Source organism: Thunnus thynnus, chromosome 16 (genome assembly GCF_963924715.1).
Source record: "Thunnus thynnus chromosome 16, fThuThy2.1, whole genome shotgun sequence".
Classification (NCBI taxonomy): Eukaryota; Metazoa; Chordata; class Actinopteri; order Scombriformes; family Scombridae; genus Thunnus; species Thunnus thynnus.
This window is the reverse complement of record NC_089532.1, coordinates 6,464,448-6,487,199: the sequence shown is the minus strand read 5'-3', so window position 1 is coordinate 6,487,199 and position 22,752 is coordinate 6,464,448. Positions and strand designations below refer to the sequence as shown.

The 22,752-nt window shown below is 37.9% G+C and overlaps 1 protein-coding gene across 18 annotated transcripts in view; it reads right to left on the bottom strand.

Moving 5' to 3' along the window:
* mark3a (MAP/microtubule affinity-regulating kinase 3a) overlaps positions 1-19,611 on the bottom strand; it is a 61,850-nt gene extending 42,239 nt beyond the window's left edge. For 6 of the 18 annotated variants that reach the window (XM_067613884.1, XM_067613890.1, XM_067613886.1 and 3 more), the window contains exons 1-4: positions 18,952-19,610; positions 11,997-12,179; positions 10,700-10,753; positions 52-100 (exon numbers count right to left, since the gene is read on the bottom strand). In XM_067613884.1, the coding sequence (XP_067469985.1) occupies positions 52-100; positions 10,700-10,753; positions 11,997-12,179; positions 18,952-19,002 (337 nt within the window). In that variant the 5' untranslated portion in view covers positions 19,003-19,610. Of the gene's footprint in view, positions 1-51; positions 101-10,699; positions 10,754-11,996; positions 12,180-14,670; positions 14,827-18,951 lie in introns of those variants that run through there. The other 12 variants (XM_067613891.1, XM_067613894.1, XM_067613888.1 and 9 more) reach the window with 5 other exon arrangements.
* Positions 19,612-22,752: the final 3,141 nt, after the last annotated feature.

Below are 22,752 nucleotides of genomic sequence, written 5' to 3'. Positions count from 1 at the left end.
CTTAACTGAATGTGTGCTAATATACAGTGTGCATGTGTAAGATCCACTCACCTATATTGGGATGATTCAAGATCTTCATTATTCTTACTTCTCTGAAGAGCTGAAAATAAAGAGAAAGTGTTTACAAATCAAGCTGCAGGGTTCAGTAATTATACTACATTCTGTCTTTAGTAATATTCTTCTTTGTAACACCTCTGACACCAGTTAATTAAGTCACGCAGCAATATTTCATTAGAAAACACATTTTCAGATTCATTATTTTCAGTTTCTGTCTTGTGTCTGAAGTTTTTGTGTCCTGATGTGATTCCTGATGAGGAGGAAATACGTCAGCTGCTTCAACACTGCTGTTCTTATTCTTAGCTCACTCCTATTCTTAGACGGCTCATAACAGGAGATCATGAGTTCAGAAATCCAAACACTGGTCCTTGTGCTCGCCAACGTCAACACATTTGTCAAGGAAATGTGATTCATTTTGTCACCGACCGGCACCAAATCACGACGACAGGATTCCCGGCAGCACAGCGCCGGTTTAAACCAGCCTGAGAGATGCTCGTACGAGACGGCAGACTACCCGCTGTGGGGTCGGAAAAGGGATCTGAATCAAGTTAAACATGCAGCATCACATCTCCACCCCCCCCACTAATAATAAGACACTCTGTCGGCACACGCTCGCTTCCCCATCAGCATTCAGAGTGACCAGACAAGCAGATTTGTAACGGCCAAAAAATGCTTTTTAGCCTTCCGTTCTGTACGAGTCATAAAGGAGAAGCAAGTGCTATTTATTATTGATCCGCTGTTAACTACACCGCGCTCGCTTCCTTTCCATAAAAAATATAAAAAGGCATCAATCTTTCATGAGGCGGGAGTAGCCGCTGAGTGCTAGTTAGCTCAGCGAGGAGCAAATCACAGGCCAGAAAACACACAGATATCTTCCACCAACGCATAAACACATACGGCAGGAAATGTATCGCTACAGTGTTTAAACTTCATGATAATCAAGTGGTCTTTCTGAATAATATCAGATAATGTATTGATTATTTAATCCACTGAGTAAAATATTTAGTCTATAAAATGCCACAAATAATGACAGACGTACATCCTAAAATTGCTTATTTTGTTTCAATGTCAAAATAAAATCCCTGCTGTTCAATTAATAATGATAAACAAAGAAAATCAAGCAAATACTCAAATAATTAAGCTGTAAACACCAAATGCTCAACATTTTATTTGCTTAAACCATTTACCAAATATTAAAACTGTTGTAATGTTTTCATTTTATAGATGATCATTTCAGCAGCACTGGTTCAAGATGTTGTTTTCATAACATTTATTTTGAAAAATTGTGTATCTGAAACATATTGTTGAGACAATCTCTCATTTATCGCTCTGATACACAACTGTTCTTTTCAAATTATTTATTACTTTTGTGACTAAGTAAGCAAACATGATGTCAGGTTCCTCCTAAATTATCAGAGCATAAAATATCTTAAAAATGTCAATTTTGTTTGAAAAACAGTCACAAATTCTACACTATTGAATTAATAATGATATGAAACAAGTTATACATTTTTAAAGCTATAACCACCAACTGTTTGACATTTTTTTTCTGGATAAAAAGATGAATCAATTATTAAAACTGTCAGTTTTCACTGAACTGCCAAGTTATTTCAGCAGCACTGTAAGTGTGTTTTTTAGCTTTAACTTCGACAAATGGCTGAAATATCTCGTAAAAGTAATAAATCATTGTTAACTTGTGTTTTTTTTTTCTCGTTTATCTGTAAGCTTGTATCTATTCTCTCAGCGGGGAGTGAAAGGAACGACAAGCGACGAGACAAAAGGCTCGCTGACAGATTCGAACCCACGGCGCCTCAAACCGGCGGATCCACCGGGACGCCCTGTGAAAGCCTTCTGTCCTGAACCCTCCACTGCTGGAGTCTGCCTGAGAGGCAAACAGATGGTGACAAACAGCGGGTGATGTTTTCACATTCAGTTTGGTGCTGCACGCCGAGCTGCTCAAACACACACACACACACACACACTTACACAATGCTGTAAAAATGTGATACATGTCGTTCACCGTCTCTCGTGTTTCACACCGACCCCTGTGCTCTCTCATCTAGGCCCGCCCTTGTGTGAGTCCACTGTGCTGATCTTCCATTTAATCTTGTTTTATTTCCTGTCAACAGTTTTTTTGGGGAGTTTTTTTCCTATTTGAATCACAAGTCTGAGGATAAAGGATGTTGTTTGCTGTAAAGTCCCCTGAGGCAAATTTGTGTGTGTGATCAGGGACGTCGACAGTTAACCGTTAATCAGTTAACCACCAAGCAAATTTTTGGCTGGTTACACATGTCTGTCTACGGATTAATTTGCATACTAAGGTTGGGTACTGAACTTGTTACTTCATGTTAGATCAATCGTTGCCAAATTACGGTACCTTGTGGGGCTGAGAGTGAGCACAGCCCCGAAATAAGTTTTAAAAAAAAACACACATTTACCAATCGAAGCGTCTCACTGACAGGAGCATCGACCCCACAGATACAAAGAGACGTGACGGATCTATTTTACCAACCTGCACGGTGGCTAGCAGCTAGTTAGCATGGCTAGCATCGTTAGCATAGCCGTGCCGTGCCGTGTATAGAAATAAGGGTTAGGGGTGTAGCTGCAGTGTCTCTGGTTTAACAGCACCGTGTTGGGGCAGGTGACAGGTGTGTTTAACCCTCCTGTTGTCCTCGGGTCAATTTTGACCCAGGAGGTGTCATTATGTGCTGACTAAGAAATTATCAATTATTTTAACTATAGTTGAGATCAGACTGGTATGTGTAAAAGTTTAGTCGAGATACTGTTAAAACCATTTCAGTTGTTTTGATGACAGAACCTGTTGTCCTCCCGGGTCAGTTTTGACCCGGATCAGTTTTGACCCGAGAGGACAACAGAAGGGTTAAGGTATTTGTGTGCTCTGTAAGACGTCACGGCAAGGATTATAAAGTCACACAGCTGATGGACTGTTAGCCTAGCATGCTAATCCTACGGTCTATCTGTAATTACAACGTATATGTTAGTTTGTTATTAAGTCATCGACCAGTTGATGAGCCGAATGATTGAGAACAATATATAAACTAAACAATTAACTATAAAAATCAGTAGTTGCAACTCTAATTGCATCTTTTATATTAATAAGATGTTTAACTTAAAGACTTTTAGTAATCATCATGAAGACATGACTGTTCACACTCTAAATATTTGTACTCTACTGTGTTTTTATCTACATTTTATTTATTCTAGTCTCCATTTTTATCCATTTTCCTTTGATCCTCATAATTATGTCTGTGTTTGTGTTTAATCCTCATCTCTTTGTACATGTTCTCTATGTATAAATTGACATATTCTCATTGTTACCAAAGCAGATTCCATCTTTCTGCATCCTTCAGTTATGCAGAAATCAGCTTAAAAAACAAAAAAAACTGTTGTAAAGATAATAACTATCACTTCAAATCATAACACATTATTTCAAAATAGTAATTCAAACACTCAGATCCAGCAGGGAACGCCGGCTGTGGGAGTTACAGATAATAAATCTTGTTTCGTTCCTGGCTGTGAGACAGCTGAAGGGTTAATTATGAGCTGCAGTCAGGACGGGAGTTTTGGAAGCCATGTTAACAAACTGAGTCTGTCTGCTGCTACGAGGAGGAGGAGGAGGAGGAGGAGGAGGAGAAGAAGAGCCTGAGGTCTCCTCACTTGTCATTACTCCGCCTGTGATCCCGCTCTGCCCGTTATTATACTGAAAATACTCTCCTGAGCTCTCGCAAAAAGTACAGAGGAATAAATCTGAGCTGCTTCTCCGCGTCACAGCGAAAACATCTTCACTGCTGCTCAGGAAAAGGGGAAATAATTTTAGGGCAGCTGATGCTTGCTTTTATTATTGATAAGTGTGTAGATCATTTTCACAATTGTTATGTCTATGAAATGTTATAATTCCTTAAGGCTCAAGGTGACGTCTTCAAATGTCTTCAAATGTCTCAAAATGTCTCAAAATCCAAAAATATTCAGTTTATTATCATGTATGACACAGAAAAGCTTCAAATTCTCACATTTGAGAAGCTGCAAAATGAATATAAGCTGAATATTTGGCCATTTTGGTTGAGAAAAACTACTTAATTTATTATTTGATTATTAAAAATAATAATTTTCAGTCAATTAACTAACTTTATATTGATGGTTAATCTAAAGAAACAGTGAAATAGATCCAGTCCAGTTATTCTCTTAGTCAGAAACAAGTTTTTTTTTCCTCAACTCTGTGACTTTGTATATTTTTTTGGGCACAGTCTGTACTGTCCTATATAACAGATATGGGCCTTCTGACACCTGGATGTGTTGGAGGAAAAAAAAAACAACAAACCAGCAAGTATATGGGAATACTTTGTCAGGTATGTTATGCAGTAAACAGAATTAGTGGAAAAACACGAGAGACTGATGATTCACCGCATGATACAACCATTAAGGTTAAACCTGCTGGTGATCCGCTCATACCAGCGAGATGATGCACAGCTGTCGTCCTCGGTTACATAATCAAGTCTCGTGATCGATACGAAGCACCTTCGGGTTGAAATGACACACGGTTTGAGGGTGCGATCACACCTGACTGTTGGTTTATTTTTTTTTTTTACAAATCTTGGTGCAAAAATCTCACCGAGCGTTTTTCCTGTTTAGGTTAACACAACCTCAGTGACAAGTGATCTGCAGCTCGTAAACAACTTCCCACGGTTAGATCAGTCACAGGGTTGTTTTTTTTTAGTAAACTTTGATCCCACCAGGTTACAAAAAAATCGAGGTGCGTCACAATAAATCTGTTTAACAGCTCCTGTCTGTGTGCTTTTTTTTTTTGCTTTAATTGATCTCCAGTGTTCATTTCTGTTAAAAAGAAATTTGCTCTTTACCACATTTTGTTAAGCTCGGCCTCCCGAGAGAGAGAGAGAGAGAGAGAGAGAGAAGCTGCTTCTCAGTGCAGCTATTTAACATCCTCTAAAGCTCGGATGTTATTGTTCTCATTCGGCCAAATAAATCTACTTGAGGGAGTAAACGCTCTGGTTCAGATTTATTGCTCCCATCACACCCACTTTAGGACACTTCAGAGAAAATGTTGTTTTTGTTGCAGCCTTTTTTTTTTTTTTTTTGAATCATGAGCTGCAGATCAAACTGCTGCAGACTTTAAAAGAGAATTATAAACTTTGAGTTAAGAGTGTTTGGGTTTTCTCTTGCCGGATCAATTTAGTACAGAGGTTCCTAACATCACAGGTCATACTGTGTGTCTCTAACTGGTCAGCAGTTTGATTAAAAAGTGATTTTCCTTCATTGTTTCTCAGACTGTTGCATTTGAGTCATGTTAAGAGGCCTGCAAAACTCAAATTACAGTATCTCACCACACAAAAGCAACAATTTGAGTTAAATCCAAAAAGAAAAAAATGTTTGTTTTTTTGTAGTACTCCTGTAATCATCTGATCAGGTTGGCAAACACTGGTTTAGTAGATTAATTAATATGACTGGATATTGTCTGAAACTGTCTGACACCTGAACTTTAGTGCTGATTCCAAAGAAATACGTTTTTTAATACAAGTTTTTCATTAAAAGTCTTTTCTTTAAATTTACAAAAAAGCCAAATTCCACCAATGCAGAGTTTTTGTGAGTTCTTCACACAAAGACGTCTAAGAGCTGAAAGGATTAGTCGATTGATTGATATTGTGTGATCGGTTAATCATTTATCAAGCAAAAATGCTAAACGACGATGTGTAAAATGTGAAGATTTGTTGCTTTTCTGTAAGTTATTCTTGTAAATTAGAGATGTTTGGATTTTATCTACATTGACAGTTGGACACAAAAAGCTGTTTGAAGACGTCACCTTGAACTCTGACAGACATTTTAAACTGTTTTCTGATGTTTTATAGACACATTTAGTGCGGCTGCAACTAACGATTATTTTCATTATTGATTAACTGAGTTGTCATTTGGTCTATAAAATGTTATAAAATGACAGATCAAGATGCAACCTCAAATATCTTGTTTTGTCCCGACGAACAGTCCACAACCTGAATATATTCACTTTACTGTCATAGAAGACTAAAAAAAAACAGAAAATATTCACATTTAAGAAGCTGGAATCAGAAATTTTCTTCAACTTCGAGTTGAACAATTAATCGATCATCAAAACAGTTTGCATTTAATTCCCTGTCAGTCGACTAATTGTTGCACTTCTTCAAAAAAAAAAAAACTATTGATTGAAGGGAATGAGAGTGATAATAAAAATAACTGTCAGCAGCAGCCTTAAAGCCGTCACATAAAGTCTGAAATTAGCTAATTATTTAAATCAGAATATATAAGTCAACAAAACTAAGACCAAACATTCAACGCTTTCAGTACATGTGTTCAATATTCAGTCCTATTAATTAATGTAGCCGGAGAGACTGTAAATATTTGTTCACATGATGAAGAAGAGAATGATCCTCACAAATCCTGCCTCCAGGCCCTCCAGGCTCTAATAACTGCTTCATCAGAAGGATAATGTGAGCACAGGGAGCGGAGGTCGCCCCAGACTTCAAGCATTTGATGGACAGTGTTTACATTTAATCAAGACTTTCCAAGTGTCACACTCCCTCCTCTGACCTTTGACCTGGAAGACGACAAGAACCCTCTGCAGGCTGAATCGGGACACGAGGAAGAGCAGAGCGCGAGCTGGAAGCAGTTCGCCAGCAGCCGGTGACAGATGTGAATGTCGACTCAGCTCCTCCAAAACTATTAAGAACAGTGGCTGAAAATAAACATTTAGGCTTCGGAGACGATATCCCCCGCTATCAGCCTCTCGCCAATTCTTCCAGTTACATAAGAGGTCAGGACACAGAAGTGCCGGCTCCGAGGCAGGTTGGCTGTTACATCGGCGCCGGCTCAGAGGCAGGAGGGAGCGAGGAGGAGAAAATAAACATCAGATCCTATCCTTTCAAAACTCATCTGAACCTGGACGTGTCTCGTGTGGCTCGTAGTGATGAACCTACAGAGAATTATCAGCGGCTCTGCAGCTCTGCTCGGCTTTACCGAGCTTTATAGTGAGTTTCAGCTCATTGTTTAGCTGTCTGGCTGCAACTTTACTGTTTTGGTTCGCTCTCATAGCGCTGTTTTCAGCCGTAGCAGGCAGCTGTTTTCAGAGAAAAAGCTGTAAAAAGCCACTGTACACTACCTGCTCAGCACCGAGACAGTTAGCTGTAGCCTAGCTGGTGAACATAGAGGAGCATTTAGCAGCTAAAGAGCCAGATATTTCCCTCAGGAGTTGGTAGAAAGCAGAAACAGAGCTAAAAGAGAGTGAATATTGGACTTATATTCACCAGGTGTACAGAAACACGACTCCAAATGAATGATAATGTCGCTCCGTAACTGCTGGATGTTTGTTAACAAGTTCAACATATCAATCTGAAAGGTGATGATACAGATTGGTGACAAATTAAAGGAATAAACAGAGTAAATGAGTTGAGAGACAGTCGTTCAGATGCTTCTATTGAGGACACGAGGAGTCACTGATTGGTTTGATGAGTCAGAAAACGATATGAATCACATGCTGAGGCCTTAACAGTCACCGCATCTCCTTTGGAGCTTCTGGATGACAAATGTGTTTTATATCATCATCATCATCATCATTTCTAATCGACATTGTGGGCATATTTGATGTGCTGTGTCTAGCTTTGTATTTTGTATTATGTGTTCTTTTTACTGCTTGTTGTGCTGTTGTATGTTTGTCTGGGACTATAGATGCAAATTAGCTTCAAGCTAACTCTGGTGCAGTGCATCTTTAATGTTTCAAACTGCACACTGTCCCATTCAATAAATAAATCAAATCAAATCAATCGTCGTCATTCAAAACACCAAATGACGGTACATGATTTGGAAGAACGATGTTAATCTCTAACTTCAGAAACATGGAGACTCATGGTGGCCTTATTACAACACTTCATGATGGTTTTTCCTTTAATTTGTCACCTGTCTGTACATCACTACTTGTTCCTGCTGAGAACAAATAAATGGACAAATAAATCATTTAATGTAGATTTAAGTTGTTTAGCCCCGTTCAGGACTGTCTGGTTACCTCGTTTTTCCACAACAGCTCTTTACATTTTACATTTTTGTGATTGTTGTCGCTCGTCTCACGATGCGACTTAGGAAACGTGCCGTCCGTTCTGTCTAGCCGCATGTTACTACGTTATCAAGAGAACATATCATTGTCTAATTTTCTTATCAAGGACATTTTCTATCACAATTCGTGTTTGTATCGTTTGTATTTCTCAGATCTACCACACACACGCTTCAGTGGTTTTAAACACCAACAGGCCCTAATGAAGATCAAACCCGCAGGATTAGTGCTTGCTGAGTTTCATATCCTTAAGATCAGCCGCAGATCTGATCCATGTCAGGGTTTCCTTCAACTGAATCTCCAACTCATTGGCAAAAATAGAAAAGATCGAGCCTATATATAGAAACACATGACATGAATTGGAACATTTTATGTGTCAATCATGTAAAAAAGGTGCTAAAGTATTTAAATGTGTTTTCTTTTTTTAAGAGTGTTCCAGTTCCTTAAAATAAACATCAGAAGGAATATCAATCCCTTGTGAAGCAGCAGGAAAAATAACATCTAAGAGATTTTTTTTTTCCTTGACTGTGACAAAGCAGTAACCTAAAAACAACAAGGATAGCCGACAAAAGCCTCACGCTTTGTGTTTCCGTGAACAGCGCTGTCATGACTCAGTGTTTTTCTGTCAGCGTAGTGTCACAGCCAACGCCAAAGGGCCCGGGCCTCTGAGATACAAAGGCCAGAATCAATGGAGCTTTGGAAAAACTGATGGAAAACCACTGCCGACCGCTGAGAGAGGAGCTGAACAGCGGGGGCCAGCTGAACATCAACACCCGACATCATCACCGTCACCACCAGCGGCAGCCGCCGCCGCCACGCTCTGCCCCGTCCCCTCTTATCTGTCTGATGAGCAAAAAAAAAAAAAAAAAAGCCTCCGGAGCTGCAACAGCCCAGTCGATATCGCTCTGACTTCCCCGAAACTGCTTCCAGGCCGAGAGACAAAATGTACAGCAGCGCAGATCAAAACAACCACACACACACACACACACACACACACACATCTCCCTTGCTAATGAGTGTACACACAAAATAAAAAAAAAAAAGGAGACAGGCTTATGGGCAGCTCATTCTTAGCTCACTGACTTCAAACTGTAAGTGAAACTGCTTTTCATCTGGCAGCAAAAAGGAGCTTTCACTCTCAGCCTGTGAATTTGCATTTTAAAAAAGGCAAACCCACTTCTTAAACTTTTCAACTCCTTGTCGTTATTCTACAGCCGTTAACGCTGTGTGATCAACATTTACTTCATAATTATAAGTTGAAGCAAAACTTAATTTGGTTGATTCAACACAGAAAACAAAACTGTCACACTGACAATCAAACAGCATGAACTGAGGAAAAAAAAACAAAAAAACATTTAGTTCCTCTCGGAGGCCGACAGATGTTCAGAGAAACATTACTAACAACTGAGAAAATAAAAAGCAACAGTTTCCAGCAGAAAAGTCTTCATGTGGGCAAATCTGGATCTTCAATGTCTTAAAAGAGATAGAAGTAGAGCTGGATTCCACAAGTCCAGAATCGATTAATACTAATGTTGCATAAAACGCTTCTCAATTCATTCTGGGAACTTAAAATTTCTTCTACATTTAACAAGTGAGCGATACAATTGTTTCCTTGAATATAAAACTGTGTATCTGCAGACGGCTGCTAGCTAGCGTTAGCCACCCGGTGGCGACAGACTGAATACAGAGTATTTTAATTGATCGCCAACTGTTTTCATAGTCGACTCATTGTTTTGAGTTATTTTAAGATAAAACACACCAAAAAAACCCACAAAGCAGCTTTTTATGTCACTATACAATTAAAATCAGTAAGCCACACTTAACACACTTTACAGTAACGAGGTTACTACAGTGCATGTGAACCGATTAACCATGTGACCTGTTTTTTCCTGATAAATCTGCTTAATTAAGTCCATGTAATCACACTGATAGTTAGTTAGAGTCAGCTGACCATCCTGAGACACGACACACCTGTAAACTGAAGCACAAACTGAAACTAATCACGTCACGTTTACGAGACTGTTGTGACTCAATGCGGCTAATATATCCAGCTATCATCTACGTTAACTTTTTAATTTAAAAAAACAAGCAAAAACATTTACAACAAATAAACACTGCATACACACAACATTTAGAGCTGATGTACGACTGCTTTTCCTGAATTCACTCTTTTTTTCCCCCCTAAATTGTCTGAGAATCAAACCTAACACACATACGATCTCCTCTGAGGCCTCGTGTTTCGATTCTAACAAGCTTTAAAGTCCAAACTCTCATCATGGTGTCGTCGATGTACAGCTGAATCAGCATCTCCGACGCAAAAAGCATCAAACTAAAAGAACACAAGCCCTTAATTCAACCCCGGGAAGCTATATGGAGAACACATGCTCCCGTCCCAGCATGCCCCGCTTCCCATTTACACAATTAATACTCAATCTGTTGTGCTTCATGAATTAGTAAATGAATTCTGCCACAGCGTGAGTGTATAACAGGAGGGAGAGAGAGAGAGAGACAGAGAGAGAGAGGGTAAATTACCTTCTGAAGGCTGTTTGGATTCAGCTGTGTCTTGTCTATTATCTTAATTGCCACCTGTGGAGAGAAAAGAAAACAGCATTGAAACGGAGCTAAATGGGACACAAAGGCAAGAGAAGTGAAAAAAAGAGGAAGTGGAGTATGACATTGAAACTAAAAAGAAAAAAAAAAAAGAAAGCAGCACAGAAAAGGAAGCAGACACAAAATGCATGTTTTTTTTTTTTTTTAAAATGGGAAAACTGGATTTAAAGATTTAAATGGCAAATCTGAGACAGTTTCAACATCCTCCTTTAGAAAAAAATACAGCAACTGGCGAATAATAAACAACAGACTCGGGGAAGGGATTGAGTTAAATGTCGTACACTGTGTTATGAAGAAGCTTTTTCTGGTCATCAATTATGAACAAATCAAATGCTCGGCAGCGACAGCTCTCCCTGCGTACATCCATTACTGCCAACGAGGTTTACATCGATATATCTGGCAGTATATGGAGCTGGCAGGGCTGGTGCTGATACCACGTCAGAGTGTTGGCACGGATACCAAAACATCTTACTTTATCTACCTTTGAGCCTTATTTTACCTCTGAAATCTCTATATAATCCTGTGTTTCATCCAACAAAAGAAGCCAAAACGTTCTCTAATTATAAGCAGCTATAAAAGAACTTTGCCAAAGTAAAAGAGTTAAAAACAGGCAAAATTTAGATTCAGATCAGGAACTGTTTTATCAAACAATAAGCGCGAGACAATGAAGCTGACTGGAAATTCACTGCCGGCTTTTTTGTACTTCTGTTTTCAATAGTCAGTGCATCAGACACATTCCAGTAAAATATCAAAGTATTGACGTTCAATTTCCAGCCCTGAGAGCCTGTATGAGCCTGTTAATAAAAAAAGAAATATCAGCCTAGTGTGTGTGTCATCCTCCACCAAAACCACAGAGATAAACTCATCAGCTCTGTGAAGGAGAGAGGAGGTCGAACCAAATCAGTCCTAGTGGTCAAATATTGGTGTATAATCAACGTTTCATGAGAGATTCAGGCTCCAACAGCAGATATTGTGTTAAAGATTGTGGTTTTCCTTTAGGCTACATGTACTTCATGTATTATTTTATGTTATGAAAGTTATGTTTTGGCTTCATTCTTCTTCAACATACATCTAACTTTATCTATTTTTCCAAAAACACGCAGATATTGTTCACCGTGTTTCTCTAATTGACATCATCAATATCTAACGGCGTCAAAACAATAATATAACCTGATTAAACTTCCTCTCGTTAAAAAACATTTCTCTTTTCCTGCCTCACCTCTCTGCCGGTGAGGATGTGTCGGGCCAGTTTGACCTTGGCGAAGTTGCCCTTCCCGATGGTTTTGAGCAGCCGGTAGTTGCCGACGTGGGGCTGCTGCGGCTCCTCGGAGCTGCGGGGACGCACGCCGGTGCGGGCCGAGCGCGTGCTGATCTCCTGACGCCCATTGCTGTGAGACGTGTGCTGAAAAAAAAAAAAAAAAAAAAAGACACATTATTTTAGATGACGTTGAATCGTTCTTATTGTGAAACATCTACATGTATCAGCGGTGACTCATGTTGACCCACTGTGACAAATCCACTCAGGATGTGCAGAGCAAAAAAGATATTTATAGTGCTGCACCAGACAAGGGAAAAAAAAAAAAAGCTTTTTATCCCTCAAGCACAGGTGGCAGAAATACGAGTATTTTCCAGGCAGTTTCACCATTTCATCAACTATATAAGAGCCCCAAAACCACAAAGATATTTTATAATCACTCAGTACTTTATATTTCTATAATCTACCAATATCTTTGATGGCTAATCTTTATAAGTTGGTCTATGAAATGTCAGAAAATAGTGAAGAATTTCCATCACAGCTTCCCATAGTCTTTAAAATGCTTGTTTTGTCTAAACAACAGTTTTAAACCACAAGATATTCAGTTTCATTTCACACAAGACCACAATAAGCACAAACCCCCCCTCACATCTGAGAGGTGAGAACAAAAAAAAAGAGACAAATGCTTAATCTATTATCAAAATGGTTGCAGATTAATTTTGTAACAACCTGTTTTAGCTCTAAAATAAAACAACAGCAGTAAAGTCTGTCAAATAAACACTTAAATTAAACTGGTAACGTTTGTGTAGACTTAAATCAGAATAAATAATTTTCTGCTGCTTATGGACGTGTGCTCAGCAGGTTTTTGAGTCAAGGTTGCTTGGACTGGCATGAAGTGGAAAGACGTTACCAGTGATTGGCTGTCACAAAAAAAAATAAAGGTCATATTCACACTCAAGTAATTGACAAGTAAATTGCAAAAATGTGAACAGGGTTGAGGGCAAACTGCGGAGTTATTGACCTCTTCTCTCCTCAGATATTCAGCCTTTTGTCCTCCTTATTATCTTATCAACAGCTGGTTTGGTTTTTTAGCTGCCACGACAGCAGATACAAAACTAAAACTGCATATTTCTATTATATTTTCTTCTTCATTTTCTTTTTAAACTGGCTCTGAATTTCCTGTGTTTGAAATGCGCGATACGAATCCGCTTGCCAAAAATACAACATTTAACAAATAAAAAATTCACATTCTGTGGTTAGCAGGTTGTGCCAAAGTCATATCCTGTGGTGGGCACGCAGACTAACTGAAAACAGGATGTAGATCGGTGCACGGAGCAACAAATACAGGTTTGAAGGTTACTGAAAGTAACAAGGGTCAACCTATTTACAGCAGACTGGTTAAAAATGCTGATAGCACACTTTTTATTCTAATGAATGAGATTTCAAAAGAGTTAATAGCATCCTGTAACTGACAGTATCTGATTATTTATCTGTCTTGTATGGTTTGAGGCTGTAAAAGGTGGTGTAATAGTCAAATGTGTGATGCCTAATGTTCAGAAAAAACCATGATCAAAGATTAGCTGCAGGCTGCAGGATGGGAGTCTGGTGTTGTGGTTTTGTTGTGCACAGCTCTGACAGCACCACCAATGGAGAGATTGATTTTTTTTTTTTTTGGAAGGGTGGGGGGGGGGTTGCTGTATCAACCCCTCCCAGGCCATGTAAGTTAAAAAGAAAAAAAAAATCTGATAGATACTCGGTGCGGCCTCGGTATCGACTATCCACCCGATGCTTCATTAACAGTGGCAGTGTCCTCTCTGCCCCGCCCCGGCTCTACCCCCCCCTTCCTATCCTCCCCCCCCACCCACAAAAAAACTGACCCCATTTACCCCGGAGACGCTGCAGGCGACAGTGATGAAGTGGCAAAAATTAACAACAAGAGTGCAGATTTTCACACAAACCATGAACTTTATATAAACCAAGAACAGAAGGTCGAACATGATGAGCGAGAAACATCATCTTGACTTTTTTTTTTTATTATTATTCCACCCCACAGAGCACCAATGCAATTAAAAATCACCATAGAGTTATCACATCTTTAATTATATAAGATGTTGTGCAGATATTGCAGCGACTATGAGGTCTCTTTAAGAATATTATAAATAGGAATACCACACAAGATAAAGTTACTATTAGGTAGGACAAGGTCACCACCAACTGAACTAACGCAGCAGACGTTCAAAGTCTCCACAAGAATATTTGAGAGGAGATATAGAACAGCGCTAAACCACAATAAGGTCACTTTAAACTCTCCTACTAAGCAGCACAGACACACTTTAAGTCACTAAAGGAATATTTTAGGACTTCTACAGTGATAGCAACTGAGATAAAAATACCATCAACTAGGATAAGGTCACTGTTGAATACCACAGACACACCACAAAAAAAACCTCCAGCAGGAACATTAAGGGAACTAAAAAGATCTGCTCATCATAAAAGAAAACAAAAATCTCTACATTTTTATGTTCTTAAACCAACAATCCCCTCGTTTTTTTTTTTTTTCCTGGTTGCCTTTCATCCGGCTGACAACTTCCTGTAATGCCTGTTTAATTTGATCCTTTCCTTTTCAGTGGTTACTCACAAAGCTGCGGTGTCTCCTCGCTGCCTGGGAGCCCGTCATGTTTCAACAGGAAAACACTCTGCCCCGCTGATGATGCCCATAGAGATTCCCACCACACCAGATTTTCCCAACTCAGAGCCCCGATAACCACAGAGAGAGAGACAGAGAGAGACAGAGAGGGAGACGGCAGGAGGGGGGGGGGGCGCCGGGAGGGGGGGACTGGGGGGGGGACTGAACTGCGTCAAACCAGCGACAGGCAGCAACACCGAAACCAGGAAACCACAAACTGTCCTGTCAGAGTAAAAGCATTACATCGGCTGCTACGGAGTCCTCCCTCTGTGTTTTTTTGAGACTATTTTGTTTCCATACATTGTCACGCTTGACTGAAGCGCAGCTTTTTAAGAAAATGCACCATAACTGCTGTGTAGATTTGGTGTTTTGATACGCTGAAATGCCAAAATTGCCATCAAGATATGTTAAAATAAACCTTTAGTTCATCATCTTCTACTTTTCTTTGGTATATTATTATTAAAGCTGCAACTAACAATTACTTTCATTATCGATTACTGTGCTTAACTAATCGTTTGGTCGATAAAACGTCAGAAAACAGTGAAGAACGCTTGTGACAGCCAGTGGAAAAACATTTCCATTGTTTTGTAAGAGAAACAGTCCAAAAATATTTAGTTTACTATAATGTAAGGAAAAAGAAAAGCATCTTCCATTCTTCCATTTCAGAAGCTGCGACCATTAAAAATGACTAAAACAATTGATGGATTATATTCTCGATTAGTTGTTTGGTTTATAAAATGTCCAAAAATAATGATCAATGTCTCCCAAAGTGCATGGTGACGTCCTAAAATGTCTTATTTTGTCTCGACCAACAGTCCACAACTCAAAAATATTCAGTTTACTGTCACAGACGACTGAAGAAACCAGAAAATATTCACATTTGAGAAGCTCCAAACAATTACTCGATTATCAAAATAATTGCAGATTAATTTAATAGTTGGCAACTTATCGATTAATAAACTAATCTTTGCAGTTTTAAATTCAATTTCTTTTAATTGCCTCATCATTTAACCGACTAATTGCTACAGTTTCATTATTATCCTGTTTTCTAGAGCCAAAGCGCTCGGGTCAATTAACGGATTACTCGCTCGACAGAAAATTAATTGTCAACAACTATTTTGACAGTTGATTAATCATTTTGTTCTGTTTCCAGCCTCCTGAATGTGAATATTTGCTGGTTTCTTTTGTCTTCTATGACAGTTAGTCAGAACAACTGAATATCTTTGGTTTGTGGACTGTTGGTCGAACAAAACAAGACATCTGAAGACGTCGCCTTGAGCTCTGAGCAATTATACTGAACCCATTTTCTAGACGAAGCCATTCATTCAGAAAATAACTTGTAGATAAATCAATATGAAAATAATCATTGGTTGCAGCCCTTCTGCCTGGTATTTCCTGCCTGGTGAATCTTTACATTTACAGCTACTGAAGTGGCCCTATTTTCCCTACAGGGATCAATAAAATTTCACCACATCTTATCAACGTCAGTGTTCTGTTTGTACAGTACGAGGTCTTATCTCCAGCTGACTCTCTGCTGCTTGCTACCGTGATGAGTCATGAGATTCTGGCGATACCACATGCAGAAATTACGAGGCTGCAGCTGCACGAACGGGGGATATGGAGAAGAAAGAAAGAAAAAAAGGAATGTATGGATGTAAGGATACAACAAAACGGAGATAAATGAAGCATTAGTCTGTAGATCAAGATCATGCCAACTAGAAACACGAGGTCCACGTGAGAAAGTTTGCATTGCAGCTCCAAGAAAATATGCAAACAGGTATAGAAATAGCAGGTAAATATTTAGGTAAAGAAAATTTACAGCTAATCAACATAATATTATTTATTTCTTTAAAGTCGCTCACCCCCCCCCCCCCTTCCCTATTAGAAGAGTTAATATTCTGCAGCACTAAAACAAACTACGAATGTCAATGACTTTACTGGTCTGGAGCTGAAAAATTGCTTGATTAAATCAATCAAACAAAGTCAATCAAGAACAGTTTTAACATAGATTGCTCGATTTAGAGTCCAAGTCATTTATCAAGCAAAGCTGCTAAATAATTAGTGGTTCCAGTTTGTCAAATGTGAAGATTAACTGGTCAGAAATTACTGGTTTTGGAAAGTTTTTGAAATGGGCATATCCCAGTATCTCCTTACATCTTACAACCTCAATGACAGATTAACCATTTCAGTCCCAGATTAGTCGTTCAACAGCAAATTAACTGCCAACATTTGCAGGTTGTAGCTTCTAAAATGTGAAGATTTGCAGCTTTTTTATTTTTGGCAATTTGAGGGCGTCGATTCAAAGTGTAGGAAAATATGATCTTTGCAAGTTCTTTGCTGGGCCTCATTCAATGTATTGATTATTCGATTAAAACGTGATTTAGAGCAGAAACAATTAGTCGATTAACAGAATATTAATGTGCAACAATTTTGACAAAAGGAATAATCATTGAACTTATTTATCATGAAAAAAAAAAGCCAAACATTTTCTGTTTCCAGCTTCTCAAACCTGAGGAATTTCAGCTTTTTTCTGTTTTATATCACTGCTGATTTAATATCTGAAGATTTCACTTTGGGTCTTGGAAAATTTTGACAGATATCTTTCACCATTTTTATAGACTCAGAATAATTAGTAGATTAATCAGAGTAATTGTAGCCCTCATATTTTATTGTTAGTTTTTTGGCAGTTGGTCAGGAAAAGTTATGAATTTTACATCATTACTTTGGGTCGAAATGAAATGAAGAAATCCTTTTTATCCCTTTTACGTCATATCCGGTCATATTGTGCACCTATTTTAACAACAAAGGGCCAAAAAATACAAAATTGCTTTGTATTCTTGTATCAAAATCCAATCATGTTTTCTTCCTGCAAAACAAAATATGACGTGTGCTTACGTAGACTTGAACCAACCAATTTCAACCAATAATAGCAGGACATCCACCCATCAAATCAGTCTTAAACTTTTAGCAGCACAGAGCTAAGATTCATAATGACTCGCCCATTTTTCAACGTTTAACTCAAATACCTCCCAACGTTACGCCCCGCCTGTTAGATACTCTCAAAATGCTGTTTCATCTGGACTTTAAAAAGATAGATTTGACATTATTTGTAAGGTAAAAAGCTAGAAAATAACAGTACATTAATTGTTTCCCCTTCCACTCATAAATGTGTTTTTCTTCTTGTTCCTTCAGTTGTGTGTTTGATCTTCACTGTGCAGATGATGTATCTGCGCACACTGTTTTCACATTCGTCTGCTGAACGTGGAAAGTTTCTCTGTGACCACCGGAAACTTAGATTTTAAAGGAACGTGCCTACAAGCATTATTTGTAACATCACAACTAGTTTGGAGCCAATTGTGGTCCAATATTCAACAAGTGTGATGTGGAAACTTGAAGCCTCCAGTGAATTAACACTGAGAATGAACTTTACAGTAAAGCAGGAGACATCTTGTGTCCAGCAGTTAAACTTTAGAAGTGAATTATATTTGAATATCCATACATTATGGAAGAGATGTAAGGATTTTAACAAGATAACTGGACTTTATTTTTATGGGAAAAACCATATCAGACACACATTATTATTCAAAGTAAAGTATTTTATAAATATCTTTAAAAATGTCTGGAGGATATTTAATAATTAAAATAATTCTGTGTTGTAACATGTTTTAACAGATTTGTCCTTCTTTGAAAATCCTAACCGGAAGCACTAATTGTTACCTTGACGACACTTTTTTTCAGACAGCAGATTCTGTTGGTCACGAGGGGGCGGGACTAGTGAAACCCATATTTGGAAGCTGAACGGTTGAAACCCTTGAGTGACAGCTGGAGGGGCCAATCAGCAGCCTGAACAAAATCTACTGTTGCCTGCCAGAACCAGCAGGCAAAGTCCTGTAGTTTTTGTTCGTGGTTGGGCCTAAATATCCTGAGTACGTCCTAATTACCTACAGTCACATCAAAACTTATTGCATAAATACAATTGAACACATAAATGAATCCCGAGCAGCAACACTGAATAAAACTACAGGGCGTGTTTGACGTAGAGGATAAGCTTGTTTACGATTTACCAACAAAGTGTGAAACAATTAGCTCATCATGCAGCCCAATAACGCAACAAAACGCCATTAATTTCACTTAAATATTCATCTCTTCTTAGGGGTAATTCGATGATATTTGCACCATCAAAGCACAGTACAGTTTGCTAAATAAACCCGATAAACAACCCTTCATACTTACACTTTCCGTCACCTTCTCGTTGACGGTAGGCAAAGGAGTTTTTGTTGACATCTTTTATTCGTCCTTCCTTTAACCAGTCGCCCTCTGACGTCCAAAAATCCACCGACTCCTTCGTCAGTCTGGCAGCCGAAAAAACGCAAAAATTATTGCTTTTGCTTTGCAGCTCTCTCCGAGGAAACAGTCTCAGCATGGATCGTGACAATTTTCAAACCAGACCGGACGTGTTAGAGCCGAGCACCTGAACTGTTAAGACACCGAAAAAAAAATCCTCCACTAAAGAGCATAATAATGTAATGTTTAGATATTTACATGGCGCGTACACTCCGTCCTCGACAGCAAAACGAAATCAGCCCCGTCTATCCGTTTGTGTTTGAGTCAGTGAAGCTAACTAAACTAACGTTAAGGCGCTGTCGGTGTCGGTCGCCACTTCCAAAAAAAAAAAAAAAAAAAAATCGCCCTTAGGCTTTCTTTTCACAATAACAAGTCAGTCTAGCAACGAGCCATGGCGTCTAATGTCACCCGTCAATGTTTCTTGGAGGGATTCAGAAGGTTTTGGTAGCTGAAATACTCGCCGTCGGCTCGGTTTCTTCCATCTCCGGCGGCCCAAAGTGAAGCTGCTCTGTCTGTTTTAGGTGGGACCAAAATGGCTACTCAGCGGCTGGGTTGGATTAGGATGCGTTCACGGACCGCCTGCCGGCTCCGACATAAGAGTTATTAAAAAAAACCTGTCGAACGACCAACCGTTATTTTCCATTATCAACTAATTTTCTTTCGGTCATTTTCTCGACTAATTGATTAAATTTATTATTAGTCTGTTAATGTGATTTTGTGTGATTTAGTGTGTGATTAGTGTTGTGTGCTAACTTGTGTTTTTAGTTTCTTGTTTGTTTTTTTACGATCCTTTTAATTTATGTAAAGCGTCTTTGAATATAAATAATATCTGTATGAATAAAATGTATTATTATTATTTAAAAAACACAAACAAACAACTAAATTCATACAGATTAGATTCGATTAGAGATAAAATCAGATTACAGATTCGGAAAAGCGAACAACTCTCCGCGTTTGTAAAGATACGCAGCAAAAGTCTGTTATATTTTACTTGATAAATGTAAAATAAAAATGTTATCAGAGTCACAATTCAGGCTGCAACTTTCATTATTGATTGATCTACAAGTTATTTCCTGATGTCTGGTCTATATGTCTGGATTAGGATGCCTTCATGGACCACTCTCAGGCTCCAACATAAGTATTTTTCATAAAACATCAAACAACCACCTGTTATTTTCATGAACAATTAATCTCCTATCAGTTATTTTCTCAACTTGTCAATTAAAATGTATTAGTCTGAATTGCAATCACATCAGAATCACGATATAAATGTATTCATGTCTTGTTTTTTTCTGTCCAGTGGACCAAAATCTTAATATATTCAGTTTACAATGATATAAAACAGAGAAAAGCAGCAGATCCTCATACTTGAAGAAGCTGGAAACAGACCATATTCAGCATTTTTACTTGATAAATGCCTTAAATGATGAATTGATCATCTAAATAGTTGCCAATCACTGTTCTGGTTATGAACTAATTGATTAATGGTTGCAGCTCAAATTCAAATCCATTAACTCTGTGAGGCAACTAATCAACAGACTGAATTATTTTTTCAGCATCATAACAGAAAATAACTTTTATCTGAGAACTACAGTACAATATAATACATTACATATACAGTCTATTCTTTTACTTATATATTTTAAGTTATGTACACTGCAATAACTGGATCTTTTTCTGCAATTCAGTAATTAGCTGATTAAATTGGCCTTAATTAAAAAAAGAAGATACATGTAAATCATCTCAGAAATGTGCAGTAATTTCAAAATGACCAATAATTAATACACAAGTTGGCTAAATAAAAGGAAAACAAATTGATTTATAAATAAAAACAGTAAAACTGAAAATAAGTCCTTGTATACGGTTGTTAAAAAGTGTAATTTGCTTTTTTGTAATTTCCTTTTTTTCTTCTTTGTTACAGGAAACTGCTGTCAGTCGCCTCCTAAATGTTACAGAAACCATCACTGGTCAGATTTAATCCTGATCAGCCTTCAGTGATCAATAACAGTACATTCATTCATCATCTCAAAGTACAAAATCACCTTTATTGGTCTTCTGGTTGATTTGTTTAATGAGTTGATAGAAAACTACGTTGAAAATGATTCAAAGTCCTCAGTGATGTTTTTGTGTTTTTGGATGGTTTAATGATATGAGGATAATTTTAACAACAACGATTACACAAACATTATATTATTGTTGTTTTTTAAGGCTGTTTCTTGTATTTTTTAGACTAAATTTGACCGTTTGTGGGAACAAAAACTAAATGAATTGCATTGAAAGTGTTTAGTATTCTCCACCATAACCAGACTATAATGTAAGGACTTTACATTTACAAAATTTTACAAAAGTTGAAAAAGTTATTGTAAGATAATTGTAAAAGTTTTTTTGGGGGGCTAGACAGAAATATCTTTGTTGGGTTGTTTTTGAGGATTTAGGACTCCTAGGATTTCTAAAAACCTGACTGGCCGTTATCAGAGTGGATTTTGCATGTTCTCCATGTATTTACATAGATTCCCCCAAATTATAATTTGTATATATCTCATAATTATAACACAGTATATCCAAATAGTTGCCATTATTTCATACAATACAATGTACAATCACAATTCACAGTGAATATAGTTAAGTACATTTCCTCAAGTACTGTACTTGAGTACAATCTTGAGATACTTCTATATAATACTACTTTATACTTACACTGCACTACATTTCAGAGTGAAATACTGAACTTACTCATCTAGATTTATTTCACAACTATAGTTACTTGTCAGATCTTAGATTTTACAGGTAAAACAGATGACAATATTTTATATTTGTAATTAATTTAGATCACTTTGCAGAATCAGTTTTCAGCATGACATTAAAGGGTGATAAAACAATAGAACATCAAAAATTCCAAGAAAGGTGAATATTTTTTATTGTATTTTTGTATATATATACTAAATATAACACTGAGTGGAACCATTTTGCATAACGAGTATTTTACATTTGATGTACTTTTACAAAAGATTTTGCAATGCAATGCTTTTACTTGTAAAGGAGTATTTTCATACTGTGATATTGCTACTTTCATCCAAGTCCAAATACTTCTTTACACCACTGATAATAATCCATGCCTACATAAAACCTTTTGTCAAACCGTTGTGACGGAAAGCTAACATTTTGATGTTTCCGACAGCCCGTGAAGGCAGCATCAGTGTGTCCAGTTGAGGCGGAGGAAGTGAGGAAACCGGCTGACCTCAGTCCCATTGGACCAGAAAGTACAGAGAAGGCTGTCATCATGCAGGAGGAAACATCTCTACACAGGAAAACATTTTCACTGGTTTCTCCCCTTCACAGATTCAAATATTAAGAGACAAATCACAGGAGACCGAGACAAAAGCCCTCCTTTCATTCTTTCAATTACACTCCGCATGAAAACACAGCTTTTAAATTATAACTTGTACATTTTTGGACAATGACAACTCAATAATTTACACATTTGTTCAGCTTTTTTAGTAGCAGAATCTGAGCTCTGACTGAGGGGAGGTTCATAATTTACAACATGTTTTATTTTCTATCCATACAAGCCTTTACAGAAATCTATTATGTCCATGTTAGAACCCCGACTTTCTCAAAATACCATGTTTTCCTGAATATTTTGATTAATTATTGATGATTAACGATCCTGTTGTGTCTGAGGTACTGTCT